Below are 22,041 nucleotides of genomic sequence, written 5' to 3'. Positions count from 1 at the left end.
TTCCTGCGGGAGGCCTGGAGGCTGCTCCCAGATCCTCCAGCTGGGGCTCAAACACCAAGGGGCGGACAGGGTTTTATCTGTGCTTCTGATTCCTTTCTGCCCATTGTGTTTATGTAGACTGCCTTGCTGCGCAGCTGAGGGGAAAGTGGAGTATGGATACATATGGCATCTGTAAGATCTTTCAAATCTTGCAAAAGAGGAAAGAGACAAGAAGGAAGGGAAGGAGGGTAGAAGGAAGGAAAAGATTCTAAGAAAGTAACATTTGGAACTGATGTGACTAGTTCACTGCGTAGGTTTAGGGCCCAGTAAGCCTAGGAGGTAAGTATTATTACTATTCTCGTTTTCACAGAGGAGGAGATCCAGGCTCAGAGAGGTGAAAGAACTTGTCCAAGATCATGCTGTTAGTGGGGGGCTCCACCATGGGGCCCAGGGCTGTCTTCTTCCACAGGCCACTGCTTCTTCTTAGGAAGGGCTCAGAGGGGAGTGGTTCTGGGCGGAAAGTGCTTGCAGGGATCTTGTGGGCAACGTGCTAGGGGTATCGGGGTGAGTAAGACATAGTCTGGCGAAATGGAGAAGAGAACTTATGTTGGAAACGAGTGAGAGGCTGGCCTGGGTGACCTAGACTGTCAAGATTAAACGGGCTCTTTAAACTAGTCAGGAATAACTGATTATTGGAAAAGTGGTGAAACTGAGGTCCAGTGAGAGGAAGGAAGGACCTTGTACAAAATCGCAGAGCAAGTTAGCGGCGTTACCAGAACGACGCTCTTCGCTTCTCGTTGCGTATTGGATTTGGACATTATACTCAATTCTCACAGGTGCCAGGACTCTCTCCTTTGCTTGGTTTATCGGAGGAAACATTGCCCCTTTATCAGACACCCCAAATGATATCTCACTAAGCAGGTGTCCTACCTTGGGGTTCATCATTCCTTAGAGTGGGAATGAGTGGACTTCTGTGGAGTGGTGGCGGGGTTTGGAGGGAGGTGTGTAAATCCCCTTCAACTTAGATGTCATATTGCAAATTCATGAGTTTCAGGCATTTTGATGATTAGAGAAAGTCAATAGTGTCCCCAAATTTTCAAGGAAATATAGAACTTCAAAAGATTACCACACATAGTAAGACTCAATAAAGTGTATAGACCGAGTGGCTGGATAAATTGATGAAAGTAATACCATAAGAAATGTTTCTTTTAAGAAATGAGTGAAGGACCCGGCAGTCTCATACACTGCCCCAAGAGAAAAGCAGGAAACACTTCTGGGGTGCGTCCTTTAGGGCCCCTCATTTTTTTTTTACCCAAGAAGATTTGAATGTAAAATCATTTTATCTGAGCTGCTATAGAGATTGAGATCTGAGAGAGGTGAAGAGACCAGTGGAAACTGTAAACCCTCCGTCTTTCAGGTTACCTGAGCCCTTCCCTTGGCCCCCATTTGCCCAGAAGTGGGACCTGTTAATAACTCCAGACTAGGAAATCACACTTCACCTCTCAATCAGAGGTCCTTGGGAAAGGGAGGTGTATAAATTAGCATTGATTATTACAGCCCTCATGGTGGCTAATAATAATCCTTCATCAAAATGATTCAGGCCCTTCTGCCATTGCTCCTCTGCTTAACTCTGGTGGAGGGGGTGACCCTACCATGTAGACATGGCCCCAGGAGGACCGCCATTTTGATAGCTGTTGATACCCACTTTGCTCTTCCCTTGAAAACACAGGGCAGCATCTCGCCAGTGGCCACATTGACCCACCGGGACCCACTGGCACACCATGACCCTGGTTCCCAGCATCATCTGATGTTCAGATTCCAGGTTCTGATGCTTTGGCTTGGATCTTCTGGCAGCAAAAACTGGGCAGAGGTCCTTTTACCTCTCTCTCTTTTTTTTTGCGGTATGCGGGCTTCTCACCGTTGTGGCCTCTCCCGTTGCGGAGCACAGGCTCCGGACGCGCAGGCTCAGCGGCCATGGCTCACGGGCCCAGCCGCTCCGCGGCATGTGGGATCTTCCCGGACCGGGGCACGAACCCGCGTCCCCTGCATCGGCAGGCGGACTGTCAACCACTGCGCCACCAGCGAAGCCCTTACCTCTCTCTTGAGCTTGTTAATGATGCCTCCCTTCTTAAGCCAGAAGATAAAGAGGTGATCAAAACAAAATTTTACCACATTTCTTGTTGGCTTCCCTTTCCTCCCTTCGTTTTTCCTTTCCCTGCAGCGTGATTTAAGCAAAAAGAATGTGAGCTTTTGTCAGACAGACTGGGATTCCACCCCTGGTTCTGCCCCAGCTGTTTGATCTTAGGAAAGCAATTTCACATCCTTGAGTCTCAATACTCTCATTTGTAAGATGGCTGTAAGGGCAGCCACGTTGAAGTGTCATGTTGAGAATTAAAAGAAATGGTGTGTACAAAATGCCAGGGCCAGAGAAAGCGCTTAGTAAATACTCATCTCCAGGGGGCACCCTTACGAGAATCCCTGGCTACCCTCTCGGCCCCTGACCCCTTTGTCCCACCGAGGCCTTAGTTCTGGGAGCTGTGGAGACGCGATCCATCCTCCATGCTCTTCTCAGGACCTGGAGGTTAGCGTTCTCAGTCAAACAGCCACCACCCAGGAGAAGCGCTGAGTGTGGCCCTAAAACTGCTCTAATGCAGGTAGCACCGCAAACTCCCTTGCCCCTTAGAATCCAGGTGTACACAAAATACCCTGCGAACTCACAGCCCTAGAATCACTCCCGCCAAGGTCCTTTATCAAACGACCACTAAAAGCACAGACCAAACCTACAGACATGCATGAGGGAAAAAATACTACTCTCAAGTTTTAAAAAAATAACATCAAAATCATAAATGTTTAATTAAATGGCTAAAATTGCAACGTTACTTCCATGACCTCGTCAGCCTCACCTCAACCATGTGGGGTGCCCTGGATATCAATTCTGGAGTCGGGCTTCTGAAGCAAGCATGTGCTCATCCTACAAAACTCTTTCTAGGGACTTCCCTGGCGGTCCAGTAGTTAAGACTCCGCGCTTCCGCTGCAGGGGGCATGTGTTCGATCCCTGGTGGGGGAACTAAGATCCCGCATGACGCATGACACGGCCAAAAATAAAAATCTTTCTAAAAGGCCCACTGTCTGCTTCTGTCTAACCTCAGATTTCAACGCAGTCTATTCACTAGTTTGCAGAAGATACCTAATACCATCGAGCATCTTCTGATTTCTTTAGACTCTCCTGAAGATAGGAACGTGAGGTGAGCGCCCACAACCTGCAGTGTCCGGGCTCCCGCCCAACCTCCGCTCTGTTCCTCACCCCTTACCCTCTCCCTCAGAATCCTGTCCTGACCTCCCTTCCTCTAGGAATTTCACATCCTCTCTCAGGCAGAGACCCTTTCATCTTTCTCAGAAGCAGATAGCCAGCCCTGGAGGATTCCGCTTTATCCCAAGGGTCTCATTGGGGCATCTTCCTCATAAAAACAGGGTCACCCCCAAAGGGGAATTCTCCTACCACTCCTAAGAGAATGCTGCTCCCTTCCTCTTATCATCCTCCTACTTTGGAGATAACAGGGTCTAGGATGTCCCTGGGTCCAAAGCACCACGAGGTGCTGATGATAAAGTGCTACTCAAACGCTTCCTGGGCCCTGAGGAGCGCTGTGGAGAAGAAGCGTGTTCAGGATCACACAGCTGCTTAGGAAGCCGCCTTTAGATACAAGCAGTGGTAGGAATACAGACCAAGCAGCAGTTTTATCTCTTAGATAATTCTTCCTGTCTCCCTCACTCCCTCACCCCCACTCTACTCTGAATGGTCGCTCAAGCTTCAGGAGTCCAGCCTAGTCTTACTTCAGGGTTCTTAGCTGCTGCCCCAGAATCCCTTTGGCCTTTTCTAAACCATGCCCCTCAACCCAGAACTCCCATCAAACCCTGAAACAGAGGGCAGAGCTGGGAGAAGCCTAGAGGTCACCAAGGCCAATCATTTCATTGTGCAGTGCAGAAACTGAGGTCCAAGACAGGAAGGCATTTATGCAAGGTCACTGGGGCCACAAGGTCACCCAGGGGTCCTGACCCTAGAAATGGTGCCCTCTTGCTAGGTGCGCCCCTTCCCACCAACCTGGTGAAATAATCCCACTTTTGCATTCCCCAGCCCCTCCTATATGGCAGGTGTCCAACATTCCAGGCTCTTCGCTCCCTCTTCTTAGGACATTCTCCATCAATTATCCCTGTCTGTGACTGCATCTTAGCACATTCTTTTTCTTTGTGTCTAACATACGGGACCTCTTGGTAAAGAAATTCGGAAGTGAGCGACACCGTTCTGGACAGCGGGGAGGGGGAGGGAGTGGTGAAATCTTACTCTATGACTAGTTTTGATTTTGGCATACTCCACTCATCCACAGTCCTGATTCCATGAGGTTTTCCCTAGACAGCAGTTCCTCTTTGGCCATGCTCTTGGGTGCAGGCTCTGTAGCGGGGTCGAGAGCACGCAGGAGTCAGACAGACCCGGAGTGAGCCCCAGCTGTAGTTTGAGCAGCTCACTTTCCCACTCAGGGACTCACTTTTCTCACCTACAAAACGGGATTAATGACAAACTGGGTTATTAGGAGGATCAAGGAGATGGCGCCGGTGATTCTTCCTAGGCCTGCCTCATAGACTCAATTACAGACAGCTATTGGTAGAATGCCTTTCAGACATTTAGGGGGGGAAATGGACAATTTAATAATCAAAATGTGATCTGACTCACCCAGGCTGGAGCTGAGAGAGCCCAGTTTTCCTGAGCGAATGATGCTTTCTGGGACTGCCAAGCCCAGCTCAGATGTTCTCTTTAGCTCCTTCGGATTCCAGGAGCCTAGAAATGTGCTTTCAGGACTAATATCGGCAGACGATTGCATGCTTCTCTTGGTACCTCCATTTCTCCTGCCTCAGCTTCTCCCTGACTTTATGCAGCCCTGGCACTGGGTGAGGCCTCTTCTGTATTAGTCTCCCTTGTTCTTCTTCTTCTTCTTGCGCTGTCACTTCTGTCAAGGTCTGTTTCTTTTTTTTTTTAATGAATTTATTTATTTATTTTTGGCTGCGTTGGGTCTTTGTTGCCGCACGTGAGCTTTCTCTAGTTGTGGCGAGCAGGGACTACTCTGTCGCAGTGTGCGGGCTTCTCACTGCGGTGGCTTCTCTTGTTGCGGAGCACGGGCTCTAGGCGCGTGGGCTTCAGTCGTTGTTGCACACGGGTTCAGTAGTTGTGGCTCGCGGGCTCTAGATCACAGGCTCAGCAGTTGTGGCACACGGGCTTAGTTGCTCCGTGGCATGTGGGATCTTCCTGGATCAGGAATCGAACCCGTGTCCCCTGCATTGGCAGGCGGAGTCTTAACCACTGTGCCACCAGGGAAGTCCAAGGTCTGTTTCTTAACAGGAGCAATGAAGCCGAGTCTCCTCCCACTTTTACCTTTGGTGAATGCAGCCTCCTGAGTGCTGGTTTGCCTTATCCTGGTCCAGCTAGCTGCATTTTTGTTTTCTTAATACAGTGGCCAGTACCCTTCCACATCCTAAAATATTAGAGCTGGACAAGAATTTAAAGACGGCTTTGGTTTAGGGACAGAGGGGTTAGGTGACTTGTTCAAGGTCACACGTAGATTCATAATACTCCACGCATTTAACAAATGGCTACTGAGGGCTTACTATGTGCCTGCCACAGGGTAGGTTCTGGGAATAAAAGAATGAACAAGACCACGTCCCAGACCTTAGGATGTGGGCAGTGCCGACACTGTATACAAGGCATTAAGAAAACCAGACATGGGTCTCCTGGCATTTCCCTCCTTGTGTTCTACTCTAGGTTAATTTCGATCTTAAAGGCACTCTCAAAGAAATGGGGTCTTCTAGATACTCTTTAAATTACAATAATAAAAACAGATGTATTTCTTTTGACAGTACATTTATAATTATTTTAATACTCACTAGAGATTGAAGTTTCCTTCGCCTGTAGACAGGCTGAGCAAGATTCATTTTCCTGACTTTAAAAGATGAACAAACAGAAGTACAGGGTCACATAACTTACTGACATCGGCACTCTTCCCCTCAACCAGGGATTCCAGGCTCAGAAATACCTTCACCTCGTGTTCTGAGGCATGTTCTCCCAGGAAACACAGGGAGAGGCATGAGAAAAGGAGGCATGGAAATGATAGAAGCGTCAGGATCCCTCCTAAAGCTGGTTACCTCTGGGGGCAGCTGGAGCTCAATCCCGCTGGGGAGGAGTGGGAGACAGGGTAGAACATTCCTCTGGAAACTGTCTTGTTAATGCCCCAGCTCCTTCACTGGTTGAGTGCTACGGCCGGGAGCACTGCCACCTCAGCGCTGTGAGCTTGCCCTGTGTGCAGCAGAGCCTCCCTGGTCAGAACAAAAGGCCTCCAGTGACAGATGGCTGCAGGTGCAGTATAGAGGTCAGAGCCAAGGGCATGGACAGCCGTGTCCTACCTACTTTCTTCAAAGCCCCAGGGTGGCTGCAGGGTGGCGGCCACAGCTAGGGCGTGGAAATGCTGATTCTGCACAGTTCAGTGCTTGCTGTGAGGTGGGGCATGTCCATGGTCCTGAATCACCGGTTCCTGCTTTAGCGTGCTTCTTCTTTTGACTGTGGTGCACGGCTAACTCCTATTTACCCTCTCCCAGAACGTATTTTCTGGTTTGCATTTTCTCTCTTGATTAACGTTTTGCGATTTTTATGTTAGCTTTTGCCACAAAGGAACCATGACTTCCGCTTTGCAATCTATGATTTGCATAGCTGGTAGGGTGTACTTTTAAAGCACCTCAGCCCTTTCTCCAGAGGTATTTGATCCTTCTTGGGAAATTTAGAGAGGGTGTGCTTCCCTTATCTTTTGTGACTGCCCCCCCCACTAAGTGCTTGCTAAGCCGGGGCTCTCCCAAACACTGCCCCCGTCACAGGGGCCAAGCGAAAAAGCACTTTATGGTCTCTGGTATCCTGGAGCCCTCTCTGCTTCTGTGGAAGCCAAATGAGTCATCCTTCCACACCCTTTTTTCTTTTTACTTGGTGTAGAAGTATCTGTAGTTTGCAGTGTCACCGTTTATCAACGTGGAATCCTCTGTGGGGCTTGCAGACCCTAAACAGTCTTGTACTCCCCAGATGACTCACACAGACACAGGAGGAGAAAGAAGAAAGTGAACGGGGAGAGAAGCAACGGAGGAGCCTACATAACCTCCCACCTTTCTACTTTTTCATGCTTTATTTCTCTCCATAGTGCTTTCCACCTTCTAGCCTACTAAATAGGTTGCTTTTTTAGGATATTTTAATGCGTTCCTCCCTATTCCACTACAACATAAGCTCCAAGAGGGCAGGGTTTGGGTTTTGTTTTGTTCACTGCGTTGTCCCAACATAGACAAGAGTGGCTGGCGCAGAGTAGGCACTAAATAGATGTTTGTTGAATGAATGAAGGCTTCCATGCGACCCCTATGGTCCTTTCAGGTCTACTACTGAAGGCAGAGGTTAGGAGGGAGAGAGGGGGGAGGTGAGGAAGAAAAGAAGGGAGGGAAGGAAGGAGAGAAGCAAATAAGGAATTTGACAGCACATTTTCTTTGGCAGCGCAGTTCGTAAATGTTTCATCTGATCTTCTCATCACCCTGAAAGGCAGGAGCAATTGCTTTCTCTCTGTAGCTAGGAGACTTGGGGCTTGGCTCTCTCAGAATAGACCCTGAGAGCTCTGCTGAGCAAGTGTAGCCAACTTGCCATTAAAAACCACAAAATCAGCTTTAGACCCCACTTTAGTCTTTTTACTAACCAGGAGAACTTGGTCAAGTCACTTGTCTCTCTTAAGTCTCTGTTTCCAAATGGGAGTCATCCTACTAAGAGCACTGTGGTGGGAATAAATGAGATCACATAGCAGAAGTACTCAGTACGTCGTAAATGATCAGTCTCGTCCCTGTCACCCCTCTCCAACTTCCAAGTCCCGGAGCCTCCCATGTGATTCCAGTCCTCGTTGTCAACACCTTTCAAGAATAACGGGGAAGAGGAGAGTTTGGTTGAGAGATCCAAGTTTCAGGTCCATCTCTGATTGTCTTGGGGCGGTTTGGGGCAGGCTGTGCATCGATAATGTATGACCTGGCAGTGAACAGCCTGACTCCCCGTGTTTGACTTTTATGTGTAACGTTCCTCATCAGGCCAGCTTCCCGATGGCAGTCAGCACGTCTGCTGGAGCTGGCACGGGCTACGGGGGACGTGCTCATCTCTCAGCTGCTTTGGCAAAGCTTCACTGAATAGTGGGGCCTGAAAAGAAAATCAAGCCTTCAGATACCACAACGCTCTTGCTTCCAGGCATAGGGGGGGCTAGGACAAATACAGGGGTACAGGGCTCAGAGAGGGAGCGGCAGCTAGAGGTCACACAGCACACTGATCCCAGAGGTCGGAAATGATTCTGATAGGAGCTTGCTCTGCCAGTTAAGAGAGGGCAAGGGCCTTCATCTCTGGGCTCGAATGTCCATGGCAAAGGAGGGAGGATGGACTGAAGGACTATGGAGTTCCCTTTTCTATGCAGTATAAGAGGTTTCAGAATCAAGAGTCAGGAGCCTTGAATTTTAATGCACTGTCGACATGGGGTACGTCACTCCCCAAGTTGCATCTCCTTTTTTTTTTGTGGCAGCTCTTTCTCTCCCTAGGTTCCTCAGTTGTAAGTGGAAGGGTCTGGAATTATATGTGAAAGATCCTCTGGTTCTTCAAGTTGGCTTCAGTCCAGGCAGTGCCTGAATTGGGCTATCAGAGACCACGCTCCGCACCCCACCCCGACCCCACCCACCCCCCGCTAACCCTGCCTTCCTGTGTCCTCCAGGCAACAACAGTCTCCTGACCTGCATGGAGGATGGGCTGTGGTCCTTCCCAGAGGCCCTGTGCGAGCTCCTGTGCCTGGCCCCACCCCCGGTGCCCAACGCAGACCTCCAGACGGCCCGCTGCCGGGAGAACAAGCACAAGGTGGGCTCTTTCTGCAAGTACAAGTGCAGACCTGGATACCACGTGCCCGGCTCCTCCCGGAAGTCAAAGAAGTAAGTGGGGCTGCAAAGGCAAACTCACACGTGCTTGGGGGGAGGAGAGCCAGGTCTGGCTGTCTGGTTAGAAGGAAGTGCTCACTTCTCTGCTAGAGACGGTACCCACCATTCCTCGCATTCTCTTTGGTGGGAATCTAGAAGGATATTGTTAACAGCTGCCTGCCGGCTGTGTGCCCTCAGGCAACTGACTTCACTTCTCTGGGCCTCTACTTTTCAGCAATAAGATGGGGATGATAATAACAGTTACCACATAACACTGCTGTGAAAAATGAATGAGGATGTGTATGTAAAGTGCTTGCAAAGTGCCTGGTATATAGTAAATGGTGGGTACTGATACCGTCCTTGCGACAGGATCCATCAGAGGAGACGGGCCAGCAGGGCTTGAATTTTATTTCAGTCCACAGGTAACTCTTGCTTGGCCCTGAGAAAGGAACGTTTACCTTCACCCCTACCACCCAACAGGACAGGCAGGGAATCAGGAAGGGGAAAGGGAGACGTGAGGCTAGCCGGCTCCAGAGAAACGTGGGTGCAGAGCGTGGCTCCAGCCATTTGGTCCTTGAGATGTGTCTTCTTTTATCTCTTCCTTGAAGACGGGCCTTCAAGACCCAGTGCACCCAAGATGGCAGCTGGCAGGAGGGCGCTTGTGTTCCGGTGACTTGTGACCCACCTCCACCGAAGTTCCACGGGCTCTACCAGTGCACCAATGGCTTCCAGTTCAACAGCGAGTGCAGAGTCAAGTGTGAAGATAGCGACGCCACCCAGGTGAGACTCCTTGAACTTGAGGTCTGTACTTAGGTCCCGCTCCTCTCTGCTTACCAAAGAGCGGCCAGTGTTTTAAGAACCATGTCCTCGGGCTTCCCTGGTGGCGCAGTGGTTGAGAGTCCGCTTGCCGATGCAGGGGACACGGGTTCGTGCCCCGGTCTGGGAAGATCCCACATGCCGCGGAGCGGCTGGGCCCGTGAGCCATGGCCGCTGAGCCTGCGCGTCCGGAGCCTGTGTTCCGCAGCGGGAGAGGCCACAGCAGTGAGAGGCCCGCGTGCCGCAAATTAAAAAAAAAAAAAAAAAAAAAAACACTTCCTCTAGGAGACTCTCTGTGGATGCCAGAATCGTATAATAGCAACATCAGCAACGCAGACGTGAGGGGCTGGGTTCTCGCCATCTTTCTTTGTAATCTCTCTGAGCCTCGTTGTCCTGCCTGTATCACTGCATTTTACTGGTTCAGAGATTCTTAGCTCTGAACCCCTATGAGAGAAATCACGTGTGGAATCCCAGTGTATGAAGTCTATCCGAGTTAAGGAATGACCAAGGCTGTTTGGCCAACTTTCTACCACCATCACCACTTATGTTGGTCCCTGAAATACTTAAAATCATGACTTTCACTATCTTGAGACATCAGCTGACTCCTCAAGCATAAAGAGAAAGGGAACCATATTTAGACTAGATGTACAGCTTTGAGAATACTATGGAAGAAGGAAGGACAGAGGGAGATGGGATTTTATCTCAATCCACATGTAACAGACAAAGTCCAGCACTCCTGCCGGCCCTGCGGAAGGAGTTCTGTGAATGCATTTTCCTTCCTCCTGACACATACACTCCACCCACTAAGATGAGTAGGGAATCAAGAGTGGGAAAGAGAATGATGAGCCAGCTGGCTCCAGAGAAGACCTAAGTCCACGAGGAGCTCCAACCCTGAGAGAACCAACAATTTAGGGTTGGTACCTCAAGCCCCATGCCTCACAGGTGTGCAAGGCCAGGGTCCAGCCAACTGGGCCCCAGTGCACGTTTCTCCCCCTGTCAGTCCTTAGTCTTTATTAGCATCTACCGAATACCAGACAGCGTCAAAGCGGCATCCTCACCTCATCTCACTCCCGCTCCCACATCCAGATAGCCACCACGTCCTCCCCGTTCTCTCTCTCAGTCAGCTTCTGAACTGTTCTCACCTGGCTCCAATGCCGCCACCCTGACTCAGGCCACCAGCGTCACTCTCCGGGGCCGCCATGCAGCTTCCTGACCATCTCCCTGCTTTCTCCTTGCCTCTCTCCAGTGTGTTGTTCGCATTTCAGCCAGAGTGGTTTGTTTAGAGCACAAATGTGATGGTAACAGTTCCCCTGCTCAAAGCCCTTTGTGAACCAGCGACCCCCATCTCCCTTAGGAGAAATCCCACCTGTGCATTCAGGACGCCTCCCCCATCACCAGTAAGACGGATCTCCCCTTCACCTGGGCATCCTCTGTGAAAAAGCCCCGTCCCCTTTTCCAGCCACCTCACTCCTAACCATCCTTCACCATTCAGCCCAGGTAGCCCTCCTTCCAAGGACCTTTTCCTGACCCTTCCACTGTGGGCTCCATGCCCCTCCTAGGGGTCCCCCCATTCACAGCATCGACCACACTGCATTGTAATTCATTTCACCTCCCCCCTCCCCCCGCCAGGTTCTGAAATGCCTGACCACAGCTTTAATCTTCCCTGTGTTTTCAGCACTTGGGACAGTGCCAAGCACCTAATAGGTGCTCAGGAAGCGACAGGGCATGAGAGAGAGCTGCAGTGAACATCCAGGCCAGTCTCCTCATTTTCCAGACGAGAAAGCCACTCACCCACCCAAGGTGACATAGCTGGTGGCGGCTGAGTCAGAATCGGAACCCAGGTCCCCCCCAACTGTGGACAGACTGAATCCAATAGGCAGCACCTGAAACACTCAGGGATGTCTGTGCACCCGAGTCATCCCCATCCCCGGCTGCCAGGGAAGCGGAAGCCAGTGCTGAGAACAAGCAAAGGCCAGAGATTACCGTGGCCTCACGCAGCCGATCAACTTCCCTCTCTCTCCCTTACGTAAAACTGTTGCTAACAGTTACCAGAACTGCTGAGCCGAATAATATTCTGGCCGTTGGTCACGTTATCAAACCGAAACCCAGTCTGCCTGCGGCCTGCCAAGTACCTTTCATGGCCAGTTTGTATTTAAAGGAGAGGAAAATGTAAATTTATCAGACGACTCAAGCAGTTCTGTTTGGCAACTGGCAGAGAGGCCAGACACAAAGGAGCAGAGGGTATTGCTTGCCGGCTAGAAGAATGAGGGAACGCATGCCAAATGGGCTCCTAATACAATTGACGTTTCTAGTTTGTACTGCAAATGAATTTCCTCTACTCTCAGACCAGGGGCCTGAGAGCCAAATCTAGTATTCACCTCAGATCCCCTCTTGCTGCCTGTAAGCACAGCTGAAACGTACGGCACAGAGTATCTTGAATCAAGCAGCTTGTGTGGAGCGAGAATTCTTTGCTTTCCAAACAAGTTCCAGATCCTGGCGAGAGAGGACAGGGACCGTTGCAGGGGAGGTTCACATACTCCTTCCCACGGCCACTAAAAGTACATTAGCAAATCAAACCTCGACTTCATTCATTCCTTGGGAGCCAGTATGATGCTGGATCTGGACTCTGAGTGTGAATCCTGGCTTTACCACTTGCTAGCTGGAGGACTTGGGCAAGTTGTTTAACTCTTTAAGCTTCAGTTTGCTCATTCATAAAATGGGGGAGGGGAAATACTACTACCTACCTTATAGTTTATTTGTGAGGGTTAAATGAGGTAATGAAAGTAAGGCATGCCTATGAGGAACCCCTGGAATTGTAGAGTGTACAACCTATGCCACCGTGCATGGCAGCCTTGGGGAAGGCACAGATGAACTAGCCTGCCTTTAAGGTCCCTTCTAGTGGAGAGATGCCACATGCATCATGATGTGCCACGTGGACTCTTACAGAACCTGGAAACAAAGGCAATGGCTTGAAAGTTAGCCCTCTGTCGGCAGCTAGTCCCAGAAAGTCAGCCATCATGCATGAGGCCAGGATATAGGTTGGGGAGACCAATAGGAACCATAGGAACCTGACCTCTAGCTCACATAAACCTGTAGAATATATAGACTCTCTAGATGAGCGCCACCCTGGAGAACCTTCTGCTGTGATGGAAGTGTTCCATGTCTGTGCTGTGCAATATGGTGGCCTCCAGCCATGTGTGGCTATGGACCGCTTGAAATACAGCTAAGTGACTGAACTGCTAAATGTTACATTTTACTTAATTTTAAATCATTCAAATTTAAATGTAAACAGCCGCACTTGTATAGTGGCTGCCATATTGAACAGTTCAGCTGAAGAATTTATAGTGTTATTATCCCTGTAAACCAAGACAGAGAACCTTAACAATAACAGCTTTTAAAAAAAAAATGTTTTTTAAGTATTTCCTGACTGCCAGCCTGAAGCCACAGATTTTCTCTCACTTTGGCACCTCATAATAAACTTCTGAAAAAGCAGCGATGTGCCCATTTTGCAGATAAGGGAAGAAAGCCTGTGAAGCCAAGCTCTTGCCCACGGTTATGAGTCAGTAGGTGGCGATGACTGGCTCCAGGGCCCTGCTTTTCCCACTGTCTCCAGACATTTCCAGGGCAGGGAGTGGCAAAGGACAGGGATTCCATCTCCAGGCGACTGGAGAGAAGTGCTAATTGAGCATTTAATCTAACTCAGATGCCCCTGAGCTGTCCGAGGTGATAACACAGAGAGAAGCACTGTGGGAGGCTTTGTAGGTGATTAGGGGAGTGGGCTGTCTTGGGATGGGGACAGGGTCTGTGGGAGATGCATGCACAGGGGCTGCAGCAGGAGAGGAAGAAGCTAAAGGTGCTTTCGGAACGAGGTAATGCACTCGGTGGTGGACTTTAGCAACACAGCGGGAGCCAGAGAGGAAGGGTGGGAATGGAGCCAGGAATGCACCCAGTTCTTTGCACGGATCACAGAGGAAGGATGGAAAAGCCTTTCTGCCACTAGTGGTGTGCAGCTGGCCCTGCCTTTCTGGGTCTGCTCTGGACACACCACAGCTCTCACACGTATAACGCCTCCCAGAGCAGGGGCAGCTTCTAGTTTCAGGGTTGTCACATGCTTGCCCGAGAACGCAGGGCTTCCCAGAGGAAGTCAGAGACATCCCAGGCCCATGTGATGTTGGAGGTGGGCCAGACCTCAGAGATTTTCTACTGCAACACACTTACCTTATAGATGGGACCACTGGAGCCCAGAGAGGGGAAGCAACGTACCTCAAGTCACACAGCAAGTTATTGATACCAGCAGAGTCAGATCTGACACAGAGTCTCAGATCTCCTAACCAAGTCGTTGCACAAGCCACATTTTCTGCCCATCCTTACTCCTGGAGCTGTGTGTCACCCCTGTATCTCACTGGGAGGAAGCAAAATGCATGTAAGGCCATTGACTGGACACATAGGCAAAGAGTGAACAGCAGCTGTGATTTATTGAGCATTTACTGCGTTTCAGTCTGGGCTAAGTGCTTTACACAGACTACTTCATTTAAGCCCCACAGCATCTGGCATTACTGTCCCGTTTTGAAGATGAGGAAGATGTGGTTCAGTGAGGTCAAGTGGCTTGCCCACCTTATACAACGAGGAAGTCCAGGTAGAACGGAGACTCCAGTTGCTAGGTCAGGCTGCCTCCAAAGTTTAACTGTTTATATCCTGCGCTGCACCCTGCAGTTCTGCCTGGCTCTGATGTTGCCATGTTTCTCTCTGCCATTATTTTGTTTATTTTCATTTCTGCTAAGTAGAAAAGGTCTAGGTCTCCCTCTCCACTCATCCCCCAGCCTCTCCTCTCCACCTCCCCTCCCCTGCATTGTAGTAAAGCTCAGAGGCTTACAGGAAGAGGTCTGGCTCCGGCCCCGACGACCTGCGTGACTTGGGCCTGCTGCCTCCCTATTTTGGCGGCTGCCATTTCTAGAGTGTGGGTGACGCTGGGGCTGATTCTGAAGTTCCCTTGGAGACAGTGCGACAGGGTGGTTACGAGCTCAGCTCACCCTTAGAGAGCTCGATGTGTGTGTTAAGCTCTAAATGCTTCACGTAACCTAACTCACTTAATCCTCGTGGTGACTTTCTCAGGCCGTGAACTGCAGGCTTATTTAACAGTTGAGGAAACTGAGGCAGAGGGAAGTTAAGGAACTTCCCCAAGTGGGAAAGTTGCAGAGATGGGATTTGAACCTGGGCAGCTGGCTTAAGTCCATACTCTTAACCATTACACCAATACCATTTAAAAACTCATCTTTCACTTCCTAGCTGAGCCTCAGTTTCCAAATCTGTAAAAGGGACATAATTTCTACATTAACCACATTGTTAAAAGCATTTTTAAATGTGCGTAGAACGCTTGGCACATACTAGGTACTTGATACTGTGTTGTATGCCTGCGGCTCTCTGTGGACCTGTGCAGCTGAAGAGGGGTCGAGAGAGCACAATATGCTCTTTTACAGATGCATGCACAGGCACAGAGAGGCACAGTGCTTTGCTGAGGGACGCTCAGCCCCTGGTGAGAATTTTCCCCCTGGCATGCAGCCCTGTGCGTTTGGAGCCAAGTACACACAGTGGGTCCCCTGCCCGCGGTCTCTGGTCTTCCCAGATTGGGTCCTCAATGTCAGGTCATCTCTGATCAGACTAGACTCAACATCATGGATCTTACTCTGAGGGTCCGCACCGGTTGGTAGGCAGCCCCAAGTGCACCAAGATCTATTCCCAAAGGAGGATTCGAACATCTGGAGAGGCTCCAGGAGGTCTGCCGTGCAGAGGGCACAGTAGGGGCAAAGGGATGGTGGTGGGAAGCAAGAGAAGTGTGCAGGAGAGACAGGTGACCCCAGACGAGCAGGAAGAACATGTGTGTAGCAAGAGATGGGGCTGGACATGTCGTCTGGGTTCCACTGTAGAAGCCCGCCCTGGACTGCCAGCCCTCAAGTAAGCCTTGTTTGAAAGTCCAGTCCAGAAGGATTCCGTCCTCTGTAAGGCCGATTTAGTCAGCAGCAGAAAGTGCTCGATGACCTGGGCAGGAGGGAGAGAGTCAAGAGGTAGCAAGACCAATAGCTTTATGCTCCCACCTTCTATAGTGGAGCCTCCCCAGTCTGAAATTCCCTGAGCAGATTCCAGTCAGTTCTAATACATTCTCTTTTGCAAACCGAGCTCTCCAGCCAGCTCTGGCCCACATAGTGCTGAGGTCTGCAGCCCTTCAAGGGCTGGAGGCCAAATGCATCATAGGTCCAGGCCAAGGCTCCAGGAAATTGGGGTCAATTTCCTACTCCCATGAGGGCCCAGCCGAATGACGGGGCCTGGGGCTCTGGGAGGGAGAGTCGGGGTTCTCTGAAGCCACATGAAGCTGCCTACACTTTCCCTGAGCTCACATGGAACCTCTGGGTGGACTCGGCAGTCATCCCACAGCTGCGTGCTCGGGATGGGCCACCCTTCTCGATGGCCACAGAGGCTTCCACCACAACTGGACGCTCCTCGTGCTGGCCCACGTGAGGCCCAGAGAGGGGCCCTTCTCTCTAACTCCCCTCTCCTTGCAGCTGTGCTCTCAGACAGGGAAGCTTCAGCCTGCATCAACCCTTTCCAAGAGTTTATTTCGTCATGTGTGCACTCATTCATTTCTTCCCGTATTCGTTCATTTCTTCATCTCTTGATTCATGCATTCATTTCTCTTCTTGTGTTTTAAACAAGTTCCTTCCATAACTGTCACCTGTTGACGCCATATCTTGTTAAACGGTTCTTGAGTGAGCAAAAATACTGAGTGACGAGTGAATGGACCAAAGGCCAGGACCTATTAAGTGTTGTGGAAGGCCCTGGGGATGCAGGGATGACTAAGGAGCTCATCGTCTAGGAGGGAGCAGTGGGGATAAAGAGGCAGTGGGTGTCAGAGGCCTTCGGGTAGTGTTCTGTGCAGGACCGGGGTGGCGTTAGGACAGGATGGCTTGTGCCAGAAAAGGTCTGTGCCGGTGTTTGGGCAGGAGGGCAGGGGAGAGGGACAGAGCAGACGGGAGGAGAAGCACGGCCGTGTGACACCTCACGGGGTGCATTCAGGAATGCAGGCGACTGGTGGAGTTCAAGGTTAGCGGCGGTGCTGTGGGCAGCGGGGAGCTGGAGAATCAGGCAGAGTTAAGGCTCTGAGGGCTCTGGAGGCCAGACGCAGGGGCTTGAGTGGCAGCTGAAGGGCATGGGAGCCATTCCGCAGACATTTTCATTGGCGAAGCGTGGTCAGCTGCTCTGGCCCCACGTAGAGTTTCTCTTCTCATCCTAAACGTGAAAGAGGGAGACGCTATACAGCTTGTTCTCACACAGGAGGCCCCACTGTGCAGAGACTACCCGTGGTTCTCCAGTTCCAAGGGGTAGAGTCCAGACTCCATAAGTGTCTGTTTAAGGCTCCACACCTTACCTGCCGTACCAGCTCTTCCCGACTCCCTCCCTCTCGAACTTGCACGTGCCCTTTGGCCTTGCACAGGTGTCCTTCCCTCCCTGTTTTGCCTGATTCCACACAGAATCTTGAAAACTCTTTTCCGTATGTCACCTCCTCTCAGAGGCCTTCCCAGCTTGCCCCTCACATCCGGTTATTCTCGGCCGGTGCACACAGCACAGTCACTGAACAGGGTCCTGAACCCAGAGTGGACACTAAGAAACGGTCTTTGGATTTAGGGGTGGTTCTGAAATTTCGACAAAGCTGGACACCTCCCGTTAGAATCTTAGATGTGCAAAGCGGTTTGGAGGAAGGACGACGTCTGCAGGCTGCACTTGCCCGTGACTTTGCAGAAGATTGAGAAATGGGAAATGTTGCCTAATTTAAAGAATCAGAGGGGAGGGCGCAGATGGAAGTATCCCCCCACCCACCCTCTTGGTGGCATTATTGCTGGAATGGAATGGAGCAGAAGGGAGGACGGGAAGGGGAAGGAGAGGAGGGAATCCCTGGAAGAGAAAGCTCCTCAGCGGAGCCAAGGTCGCCTACTTAGCACGTGGCAGAGCCCTGGCCTGGGACGCTTTCTCATCGATTGAGAGGAAACGAGCCTTGGTGTATGCCTGTCTCCTTCCAAACAGCGCCAGGACCCATGTTTACTCACGGTACACGTTGGGGGTGCACGTGGGTCCCACCTTCTCAGTTAAAAACAAACAACAAGCAGAACACATTTCTCCGATTGAAATCCCTGAAAGAGCACTGCTGAGATTTAGGAAACCTGGGAGTTAAACTCTCCAGGATGCTTTGAGCAAGTTTGTTCCCACACTGAGTCCTCAGTTTCCCTGTCTGTAAAGTGGAGATATTACAGTTCCTCTGTCTGAGGGTGGTTGGGTTTCCACCACTGTTAAGAACTTGTTTTTTTAACATTTTCAGAGCTCTGGGGAGATGCAACACTCAGAGGCTTCTTCTGTGGAGGGTGGGGTCTCTCTTGGTCCTGACTGTGCTTCTGTGGCGTTCAGGGGCACGGGAGCAACGTCATCCACTGCCGGAAAGATGGTACCTGGAGCGGCTCCTTCCACGTCTGCCAGGAGATGCAAGGCCAGTGCTCAGCCCCGGACCAGCTCAACAGCAACCTGAAGCTGCAGTGCCCTGCAGGCTATGCCATCGGTACGACGGGCGTGTCGGGTTGAGCAGTGGGAGGGCACGTCCTTCCAGGAGCTCGGGGCTCGCGCCCTGCCGAGGACTTGGGCAGCCGTGCTGTTTGAGACCTTGCATGAGGCACTGGGGAAATGAAGAGGAATGAGACCAGACCCTGTCCTCCCAGAGAGAGTTCAGGGCGTGGATGTTGGCAAAGCAGTGTTGGGTGAGCGTGCACAGTTGCACTGGAGTACAGAACAGCTGACCGGTGCCTCCGGGGACACAGAAGGCTCCCAGAGGAAGGGATGCTTATACAGGGATTTGCAAGAGCTTGTGGGGCAAGAAATGGCATTCCAGGCAGAAGGAATCGTGTGGCAAAGGGAGGGAGGGATGAAAACACACACACATCCTGTTTAGGGAAGCAGTGGTGGTCCAGCGTGGCAGCCTTTGTTATTAGTCTTAAAGTTTATGTAGTGCTGATCGTTCGTAGTACTGACTGTGGTCAGTGCCGCACCAAGCGCTGCAGAGGCGTTACCTCGTATCCTCTCAGTAACCTTTAACAGGTGAGGAAATCGAGACTCAAAGGGATCTTCGCAACCTCTCCTTCTCCAAAGCCTGAGTCCTTTCCACGGCATTCCAGCTGCCTCCTAAATAGGGATGAACAGTGTTTTCAGAATACTGTTTGCGTGGTGATAGACCAGCGTGCCAAGTGAAGGGAGACGACCTGGGGTGTGACGCCAGGAGTCTGCCTGGTGGAAAGCAGGTGTCTGGACAGACGCATTAATCACGGGCCCGCGGCTTTCTGGGGAGCTGGGTGTGCATTGAGTCTAATCTCAGTTGAGGGCAGTGATACTGACCTCTTGGGCTGATTCCCTAATTGACCACGATGGAAAGCCCAGGGAATTGGATGTCCTTTCTCATGGCCAGTCCTGGGACAATCACCCGGGATGTCTGGAGCAGAAGGTTATCTGTGCAGGCACTCACTCCCAGCCACACAGACTCAATGTGATCCTCACCTAGTAAAACAAGTTATCGTTTCATGTCCAGAAGGGAGGCCCATGGCTGGAGAGCAGAGGCATGAGGGGGCCTGACCCCTTCCTTTTAAAGGTGGAAACATGTAGCTTCCAAGTGCAGAGGTTCTTCACCTGAACTCAGAGTAGGGATCAGCCCTCCTGTGTCAGTCCAGGACGGGTCAGAAAACACCCACGGACACGGTCGCTGTCGTGCTGATTCCAGGGGTACTTTAAGAACTTGCCGATCCGCCGATCCGAAGGGCCCTGACCAGGAGGGTTGCCGAGAGGCGGGATTTGTAGGGCCTGCCAGTGTACGCTTTCTAGAGAGCTGGGGCAACAGGTGCAGCAATGGCACGTAGCTTTGGCTCTTCCATCCCAAGGCCAAGGCTTTCTCCTCTCCGTTACCCCTGAGGGGTGTTCATGGCTCTGGACGCTTCTGTCTGTGACGGGGTCCCTGTCCCCAGCTCAGTCAGGGCAGGCACCTGAATACTCAGTCACACTCACGACTGGCCTTGAGCAACCCTGGGAGAAAAAATTCTGATGAAAAACAGACCTCCTGCATGTCTGCACCGACACAATCAACACATACATTCATATACGCACAAATGCTTAACCAGATGCGCACACACGTCATGTGGTGAGCCCATGCCTAGCACGTACGCTTCAGCGAGACACCACACACGTTCGCCACCCATAAACCCGCGTGTAGCTCGCACACACATACACAAACACACCTCGTGGCCCCTTTGCACCTGTACTATGTGTACCTGTCACAGGCACATGAAAGTGAGCCAGAATGCCTGGCTCTCTGCTGGCCCACAGAACGGTCAAGAGGGAGGGGGAGGGGTGACGGTAGCATTTGCTTTACCCACTGAGCTCCTTCATGGTCAGAGCAGAAAGGGAAAGCAAGCTGTCTGACATCAGAACCTGAATCTCCTTCCCTTCCTCATGCTCCCGCGGCCATGCAGATGCCAGTTTTATGAATACGGTGACCCGGGATGGGCAGTGGGCAGGTGAGGGCACACGGGGAGAGCTGGGAGAGTAGAAGCGGCCTGGGGCACTGACGGGGTGGCCGGAGGACGGAGGGGAGAGGCTTCTCTCCCCCAGCCCCCGGGCTGCTCTCCCTCCTGCCGCATTCTGAGCGCCTCCCTGGGCAGAGCCCGCCTCACCAAGGAGAGGGACTCCACCAAAGGCCTGGTAAGCAGGGCACGGGTGACGTAGGTGTCCAGCTCGGTGGCTGGGGCCCACGTGCTGGGGCCACCCAGAGCAGCTCTTCCAGGGTCCCTCCCCAAGCGGCCTGGGGAGGCTTCTGTGGCAGTGAGGGGTCCTCAGAAAGTTGTTACTGCCACCAAGGCCGCTGCCACCGTCCCTGCTCCTCCCGGGAAGGGGCGGCGGGGGCCGCGGAGATCACCAGTCTGTAGTGAGGCCGATTAGGCCTCAGGTATCACACACGGCAGCCTGGTCCTGCGGCCCAGAGCCGGGCATGGGGGAAGGGAGTGCCGGGGGGGGGGGGTGCGGGGAAAGAGAAATTAAGATGTGGCTCCCGCGTAAGGCGGCGGTGGCCTCCTGTGCTGACCCGTTCTTTCCCCCCTTTCGGGATAAGTAACCGTTGTCTACTTCTCAGAGGCTGCGTCTTCTTTTCTCGAAAGGATTTTATCATCGCAGCCTGGTTTCATCCTTGCTCCCTAAAATCTTCAGAACTGATCTCGTGACAGACACACACCACTGAGTGTCTCTGACTGCTCAGGGATCCCTCTTCTTCTCGTCACTCACCTTTTTTGTCTTTTTGTGTGTCCCCCGTTTCTTTTCTTTCTTCTGACCCTTCACCCCTCTCTGTCCCCTTCCACTGCTGCCTTCTTTTCTCTTCCCTCTGCGTCTCCGCCGTATCCATCGCTGGGCTTGGAATTCAGAGAGACGTGGGCTTTCATTCACGGCCCCCTACTCGCCAGCTCTGCGACCCGAGCTCGCACGCTGCACACTGTTGCTTCTGAGACGGATGCGATGACACTGGGTGTGCAGGGGAACGAGTGACGGGTGAAAAACACCTGGCAGGACCGGGAATATCCCCATCCCCACCTTCTGGGCTCAGTGGCCCCATGTTTAAATTAAAGAGGTTCCAGAGATCGTCCTGGACCCGCCACCCCACCCTTGCTACCTCTTCAGATTCTGTGAGTCTCTTAGATTGAAGAGGATGACAAGGTGGCAACAGGAAGGGCACTGGATAAACTATATATACATATACAAGTGTCTGTGTACGTATAGCTGCATGTATGCATAAACATACTTACATACTGCGTGTACACACACACACACACACACACACGTTTGGAAGGGAGCCTTTAGAATGGCTCACAGCATAGGATGTTTTTCAAGAGGGTTGACTCTTGTAAACCATTTAGTGTTCAAGGGTGGTCTTGGCCCTAAGGCAGGGGAATGACCTCCTTAGGGCCCTGGTCAGATTCTGACACATCAGTTCTTTGTCCATATGAATGAGCACTTTTTTGGGAGTCCTGGGGACATCCCATGGGATGAGCTTGATTTTTAGGAGACTTCAGAATCAGTGAGGTCAGGACAGAGAATGTATGAGTCAAATTACAGTCATCTTGCTAACCCACAGCTTGAAAGTCAGCTGAAGAAGTCCCTGGACCAAGGGCTTCTGTG

At 51.5% G+C, this 22,041-nt stretch overlaps 1 protein-coding gene across 1 annotated transcript in view; it reads left to right on the top strand.

Annotated features, from left to right (window-relative positions):
• PAPPA (pappalysin 1) overlaps positions 1 to 22,041 on the top strand; it is a gene marked incomplete at both ends in the record, with an annotated part of 250,394 nt that overhangs the window by 185,303 nt on the left and 43,050 nt on the right. Inside the window, 3 exons of the mRNA XM_082655786.1 lie at positions 8,787 to 8,997; positions 9,591 to 9,762; positions 18,250 to 18,397. Coding sequence (XP_082511912.1) covers positions 8,787 to 8,997; positions 9,591 to 9,762; positions 18,250 to 18,397 — 531 coding nt within the window. The remainder of the gene's footprint in view (positions 1 to 8,786; positions 8,998 to 9,590; positions 9,763 to 18,249; positions 18,398 to 22,041) is intronic.

Source organism: Grampus griseus, assembly GCF_964374135.1.
Source record: "Grampus griseus genome assembly, chromosome: 6".
NCBI lineage: Eukaryota > Metazoa > Chordata > Mammalia > Artiodactyla > Delphinidae > Grampus > Grampus griseus.
This window is presented reverse-complemented; position numbering and strand designations above follow the sequence as displayed.